This window comes from Nematolebias whitei, chromosome 17 (assembly GCF_014905685.2).
Source record: "Nematolebias whitei isolate Nwh7 chromosome 17, NemWhi1, whole genome shotgun sequence".
NCBI lineage: Eukaryota > Metazoa > Chordata > Actinopteri > Cyprinodontiformes > Rivulidae > Nematolebias > Nematolebias whitei.
Window position 1 is genome coordinate 33,974,905 of NC_056514.1, and position 7,596 is coordinate 33,982,500.

Consider the following 7,596-nt stretch of genomic DNA (forward strand, 5'->3'; position numbering starts at 1 on the left):
GGTGGACTGTATGGAGGAAGCGCTCCAGCATTCAAAGAAAAACAACTGCTCAGATCTAAAAATTTCCTTTTTACTGGACTACACGCGCGGATCAAGAGGTTGGTGTTTTCAGTACGACTTGTGAGCAGATGTTCGGCCCAGATGTCAGCGATCACCGTACTCACTCGTCGTGCGTTTGTGTTGCAGGGCAGGTTAACTCCAGGACCATGCTGCTTCCTCTGTTGCAGCGCTTCCCTTCTCAGATGCGGGTCTCTCTGTACCACACTCCGGACCTGAGGGGCCTGCTGCGACTTCTGGTCCCGCAGCGCTTCAACGAGACCATCGGCGTGCAGCACATCAAAGTTTACCTGACTGACGACAGCATCATCATCAGCGGGTGTGTAAAATTTACTGTTTAGTATCATGTCCTAATCAATTTGCCTTTTTTTATTTCCTAAAGCAGAAAGCGGTTCTTTCCAGTGTTTGGAACTGTTTTCAGTGGACTCTGACTAACACAAGGGAGATTTCCCTGAAATATTTGTCTGAGAGCGAGAGACGTTTGCCTTGAGCGCTTGTAATTATGCCTCACTAAACAACTTTTCTGTCATTGGTTCTTGTCAGCTGCTCAAGAGAGGTGACAGAAGTCGTCCCGTTTCCTGTTTCGCACTTTGCATTTGCATATCAGACTGAAGACGTTAACCTCCAGTGTGTGAAATTACTGGCAATGCACACATGACATACGTATAAAATATTTAAATCATTGGACGAGCTCCAAAAGCAACATTTCAAAATGCAGTTTGGACTGAATTCTAATTGGCAGAGTTTTCTTTTTCTACCTTGGTGTAACTTGTTACTTAGGCCTTCAGGTTATCTAAACACTTGGAGATGTAAAAGATATATTTCTATCAGGAAGTACACTTGTACGACATCAGTACGGTACATACTGTACGCTCATTCAAAACCCTAGAACTGAGGGAGGGGTGCCCTTTCATTTTCCCATATCTTTACTGTAAGAGTACTCACTGCAAGGTATGAGATCAAACATAAAAAAGGTTATCCTGAACTATATCAAACAAGAATTCACTCCAGCAGTTTTTATTAATGTGCAATTTTAAAATGCAGGTATGCATTCAATACAAACAAAGCATTCTGCTGAATCCGCCTAAAACTATGTGGATGCTTGAGTCAAGTAACTGACCTACATTAGGGTGGCTGTTGTTTGCTTAGGTAAACAAATATGGCAAAAGAATTTGGACAAGTGTAGTGTATCGGCGAAGATGGTTAGGTGGAAATATTACAGTTAATCTGCTGCTAAACATACCATACCACTTCATTTATAAATCACTGAAAAACAGCAACAAGTCCAAGCAAAGCACACAAGAAAAAATACATAGACCCAAATAGGTAAATATAAAAACTAAATGATTGACATTATAGAATACAGACAAGTTAAAATCAACTCGCACAGTGTCAAAAGCCCGGGAACAAAAGTGAGTTTTTAAACGAGACTTAAAAACGGTAAGTGAGGGAGCCTGCTTGACATGCAGTGGTAACTCATTCCACAGTTTTGGACCTGCAACAGAGAAAGCCCCGTCACCTGTGAGCTTAAGACGAGTTCCTGGAACCAGTAAAAGCTTCTGGTCTGCTCGCATCTGTGGGAGATATGGCTGCAGCAGATCAGCGAGATAGGAGGCAGCAGAGCTGTTCAGAGATTTAAAAACATACAGAAGGATTTTAAAATGAATTTGAAAGTGAACTGGGAGCCAGAGAAGGGAAATATGAAAGAAAAGTGAGAGGACGAGTCTGATCACTGTCATAAACGAATATCAGGCTGTAAAAGCAGAACTCGGCATACAAATATACACAGCTTTTGCAAAACTAGACATGCAAGTTTACCATTAACCTAACCTATCTGTTTATCTACATACTTTAGTGAACAAATGTGAGCATAAATGTGTACCAATACATCAAAATTGTCTATTTTCCACCCCAAACTGTTCTTTCATGAGTGTTGCCAGTGTTGACCTATTTTCAGTTTCTTTGGCTGGTTCTGTAAGTAAACAAGTGCACAAGGTATTTGGCATCCGGTCACTAATTTTACTTACTTACATGAAATTTAAGGATGCATACCATCAATATGAGGGATAAAATAGCTTTTTTTGTTTTTGTTTTACCAACATAGCAAAGCTGAATCTAAACAAACCAGAAGACTTAATGAACAATGGACAAAGGAGACCAAAGTGGAGTTGTTTACCCATAATGCATAGCAAATCAGTATAAACACCTCAAAGGTACTGTCACGCATGGTGATGGAGATGTCATGATTTGAGCTTATTATGGGACCAGGGTTCCTTGACATGAACTCCTCTGGAGACAAGCTCAGACATTTGTACTGTAAAGAAAAAACTATGCTGCTTGGCTGGAAATGAAACTAAACGGTTGTTTCCTAGCCTTCAGGTGCTTCTAGCGTAGCTTCACGTTTTGAAATTTGCATGATAAATATTATGTAGAAAGTGCTTCCAGAAAAGTTTTATGTTCTGGAATTTGCTTGATAAATGTTGAGTCCTGAGTCAAAAGCATCTTGATTTGTCACACAGTGTCACATTCTTTAACACACACCTTTAAACTGTGATCCTGTTTTGTTAATTGGCTTATTTCTTGTAACAGGAAGCTTATTTTCCAACCGTCACAACATGCAGTTGTTTTAAGAAGCAACTACTTCCTGTTCATTTAACTAGTTATTCTGGTTGATTTGTTTAGCTTCGTCTGACTTATTGTCATATTTCTTACAAAAATGTTTTCAAAGCTTTGGCTTTTGTAAAAATGAAGTACGGTAAATAATAATAATGAGACGTATGGTCCTAAATAATGTTTTATGTAAGGTTGTAAATACCTGTTTTTCTTATGTTGCAGGGATATTTTCTTATCTCCTGATATGAAAAATTGTAATTTATTTCCCCCTGTTTCCTAAACCCTATTCGCACGGGATTAGTTTTACCTAGGGACCACATGTAATAAATCAATTACTCCCCAACGTCTGCTTTTTATGTGGCGCATTCGCACGGGATAACCAAAGCCTGAGATTTAGCTAAAATTTACAGACATCTTCTGGATATGACGTTAAGGCGCTGCGTTGTCACGAACGGGCCGGTCTCAGGCTTTGATGTGGTTTTACGAATCAGCACAAAGAAAATTAAAGAATGCACAATATAAAATTGTGTTAATCTACTTGTTGAGGAGGAGGCAGGTCCGGCTGGCCGGTTTAAGAGGTTAAAAAAAGCCATGTTAAGCTCGGATGGACAACCTGTCACCGGCCACGCGAGTGAGCGTCTGCGCGTCCGCTGACCAACCGGATGAAATGGGCGTGTGACCTGTCCAGGGTGTCCCCTTTCTCTCGCACAGCGATGGCTGGACATGGTCACCAGCGACCCCTGCTACCTGAAAAGGAAAAAGTGGGTAAATATAATGGATGGGTCAGCTGATCATGCGCACGTCTCCGCACCTGCAATGAAGGAAGTAGCAGCATAAAAGCCGAAGCGAGCATCGCGTTCATTTAAAATAGCCTTGTTCTATATTTTTCCAAATGATTTTGCTTAAACAAAAACAAAAAGCGCCTCATTACGTATCGGATCCTGCCCATTTCTGTCCAAATCACAGATGCCTATTCGCATTGGATTAGTTTTATCACAGGACCTCGGAGTTCAGCAAAATGTAGTAGGTAAGTTGCGGGGGAATTTTTACATTAAAAATTACTGACGTGGCCGATTCGCACGGGATTAATAACACAGACTCTGAAGCTCTTGACCTTTACCTCTCTAAGTGGCTTTATCTGTTAAGTTCCTGGGACAAACCAATACAGACATGTTCCTGTTTTTAGTTTTCTACACCACCTTACAATCTAGCCGTTTTTTGCTACTTTTCCTTTTAATTATCCTTTTAATTACCATTTTATTTTTACTTTATATATATATATTTGTACGCATCCTTTGTTTGTCTATTGTTGTCTTTGTTGTCCACTGCTGTCATCACTCTTTGTTGAAATCAGGTCTCTCTTGTAAATGAGTCCCCGAGACTCAATGGGATTAACCTGTATAAACAAAGGTTGAATGAATGAATATGATGAACGTTCATGATGTGTCTGTTATGTTAGTTGCATATGCATTGGGCTAAAGCGTGGGAAAGGTACAGTAGACTGCAACGTAAGCATGACATATACTACTTTTCTGTGGTATAACTGTCGGTTTCATTGGTGTTGCATTTTGTTGTTGTCTGCGACGTTGCTGTGGCGTTATCCACAGTATAAGATCATATCTCACCGAGCCGCAACTGTTTGAGACTACTGTTGTTGGCAACTCAAAATTGCAAGAAAATTGTCAAATTTTCTGTTGCAGTCTCACTGAATTCTGAGTGTTTACGACCAGTGAGCCGTGGAGCCACATTTTCATTTTGAGCAGTCAGTTTTTGACAACTACAGCCTATTTTTATGTGCACAGCTTGTAAAGTTGTATTCTTGGCCGCACATGTTATTTTTTTTGTCCATCTCCCACATCATACCTGTCAGCTGCCTCTACATTTATGATTTAATCTGCTGAAGTACAGTTTTGATATGAAGACAGGCACATTTGAACCAGTTCTTAAGGAATCATTATTTATCGTTGGAACAACACGGTCACCTCTGTGACTCGCGCAAGAAAACTGAGTCACCAGGACATACTGGAGACTCCCTCATGCATGTCCGCTAACCATTTGCAGACCAGTAAGATACTAACTACAATGTTTAGCAGCACCTTCTTGTTGCAGTTCTTTCATAAGCCTGTGGTAATGTCTGAATTCAGTTGGCGTCGAGCCACAGCTTCACCCACCATCATCCTTAATCATTTCCTTGCTTGTCCTCTGTTCCTCTACTCTGGCAGATAGTCTGGAAGTTGGTCTTCTGTTCTACTTGTCAAACCCAAAACGGCAACTGGAACATCAATTTTTTCCAGTTCCATGTTTGTGGAAAATGTTGGTCTTCTATCAGTGCACATCATGAGGCCAAACACAGCACACAGCTGGTGCTAAGAAAACTGTATAGTCATTGTTGGTGCTCTTACAATATATATTCAACAATAGTGTGTATTCCATTGTATTTACATGGTACATATGCCAAAAATACAACGATGTACACCACTGAAATACAGCTCTAATGAGTGATAAATCCCAAGCAATAACAACGACTATTACACATAAAAGTACAAGTTCCCCACTCTTAACTTGGAGGGGAGTAACCCTAGCTTAGCATAAGATTGTGTAATGTTTTTGTTGGGTCACTGCAGCATAACTTTTGCTTTTTCTGGTGCATGTGTAAGGTATATTGTGACATTTCAAAGTTTTTACGGAATTATTTTTGACGCGAGCAATAAATCTGTGGCCGAGAACACGTTAGGTTTGCAGAAGTATCAGGCGACGTTGTGTTATTTTCTTACAGCAACTTGTGTCACTACATCATAGAAATTCAGGGCAAAAGTGCATAAAAAGAGTTGTAGAGTTTAAAAAATGTGGAGCTTTTTATTTTACCATGACTGTGTAATAAAATAGAATATAATGTCTTTAACGGTCTTTTGTCGCCCATCTTGTTTTCTGTTTTGCAGAGCCAACCTGAGCGACTCGTACTTCACCAACAGACAGGACCGCTACGTGCTTCTGGAGAACTGCAGGGAGGTGGCGGACTTCTTCTCGGACCTGGTGGAGGCCGTGGGGGACGTCTCCCTGCAGCTCCAGCCCGACGACTCGGTCACCATGCTGGAGGGCATGGTGCACCCATACAAAGGTAGACACTGAACACGTTTCTCGCTGTGCACGTGCCAGCACCTTTATACTCCAGCTTGTTTTGACACTTCGTGACACTTCAAGCTCGGTTACGGCCCGGAGTGAAGCACCACGAGCAGATGGGTTCTACTAATGGAGCTTGAAAGCTTAGACAGCCGAGGAGATGCTGGTCTGAGAGAGTCGGACTCCACACAGTGAGAAGGATCGAGAGAGCTCTTGTGGTTTGCCAGCCGTGCAGCCGGATGTGAAACTGTCAGAAACAGACACGCACACACGCTCAGTGTGTCCGTAACTGGAGCACGGCCTGCCAGGATGTTAGTTGGTGGGATGAATGACATCATGTCTGCGGGATTAAGCTGCAGAAACGGACACCAGGAATAGAGATGTGATGTCACGGTGTTGCTGGAAGAAGATATGTACAGTAGTGGGAACTGATATACACAAACACGGTTATTGGAAGTACGCACGCAAGCTGGTGAGAATGCACTGAAAGACATTTTTACTGGACGAAACGGATTCAAAACCATGACGCGTCCTTACAGCTGCAGACAAACTGGAGACAGAAGCTGGTCTGCAGTCAGTTATTACTGGCAATCAATACATTTAAGCTACTTTTTCTCAAATTTAAAGGTTCGCATTACTTAATTTATCAAACACATCTCTGTACTCACCTTTTGGGGAATATTGACAAAATAATTTGATTCACGTGTATTTTTGCTTCACCTTATCCAGTTGTGTTGCTTCCACTTGTTTATTTGTTTTATTGATCGTTCTAATTTGAACATTTTGCTAAAAAATTAGTTATGAACACACAGACGTGTCCCCTCGCTCATCTCCCACATCAGCTCAGTGGCGTGCATATGCCCACTCACACACTGTGTCTCCGTGGTGACCAGGAAACCGGCAGGACTTCTCTGCGGTGGCGAGGAAGCGGATCATGGAAGTTGTGAACACGGCGCACACGAGGCAGCTGCTGCAGCGCCGCTGCTCAGAGGAGTCAGAGGATGAGGGGGAGGAGGACACCTGGGTGTTCCCCCTGGTCCAGATGAAACCTCTCGGTATCCAGGTGGACGAGCAGGTCACGCAGGTGAGCCCGGGTTATACGACTCTAAAAGAATTCAAAGATCGAGAGAAATTGCACGTTTCTGTGAAAATGCAGCGTTAATGCTGAATCACTGCTGCAATTTAATGAAGCTGAAACCAAGTTATTAAAACTAAAAGAAGCCGAATACTAGCTTAAAGTTTAAAGAAGCAAAACACTGGGTTAGAGCTAAAAAAGCTAGCTTAAAGCTAAAAGAAACAGAACATTGCCTTAGGCTAAGAAGTAGAAAATTTGCTTATTGCTAAAAAGAAGAATACTGGTACTAGCTTAAAGCTAAACAAAGCAAAACACTAGCCTTAAGCTAAAAAACACAGAACACTAGCTAAAACCTTGAAAGGCAAAATGGTAGCTAAAAGCCAAAAAAGCAAGACATTTTAAAAGGTAAAAGCAGCAAAGTACTAGCTAAAAGTTAAAAAAAAATGGTAGCTACATACTAAAAGTAACAAAAGGCTAGCTATAAGAAGCAAAATGCTTGTTAAAAGATAAAAGTACCCAAAAAGTAGCCAGCTACTAAAAGTAGCAAAAAGTTCAAAGTAGCAAATCACATGCTAAAAGCAGCTAAATGTTACTGAAAGCTAAAAGTAGCAAAAGGTTAGAAAATTCTAATAAAGAGAGAAAAGAAGCAAATGTTTAGCTAAAAGATTAAATAATAACCAGACCAGGAAAAGAAGGAAGTGGGTAAAGATGATGAATGGATGGATGCATGG

The 7,596-nt window shown here is 41.2% G+C and overlaps 1 protein-coding gene across 1 annotated transcript in view; it reads left to right on the forward strand.

The window, feature by feature from the left end:
* The window catches only part of LOC119423532 (CDP-diacylglycerol--glycerol-3-phosphate 3-phosphatidyltransferase, mitochondrial), a 29,323-nt gene that overhangs the window by 18,027 nt on the left and 3,700 nt on the right, over positions 1-7,596 (forward strand). The window contains exons 4-7 of the mRNA XM_037690930.1: positions 1-98; positions 187-376; positions 5,610-5,788; positions 6,684-6,874. Coding sequence (XP_037546858.1) covers positions 1-98; positions 187-376; positions 5,610-5,788; positions 6,684-6,874 — 658 coding nt within the window. The remainder of the gene's footprint in view (positions 99-186; positions 377-5,609; positions 5,789-6,683; positions 6,875-7,596) is intronic.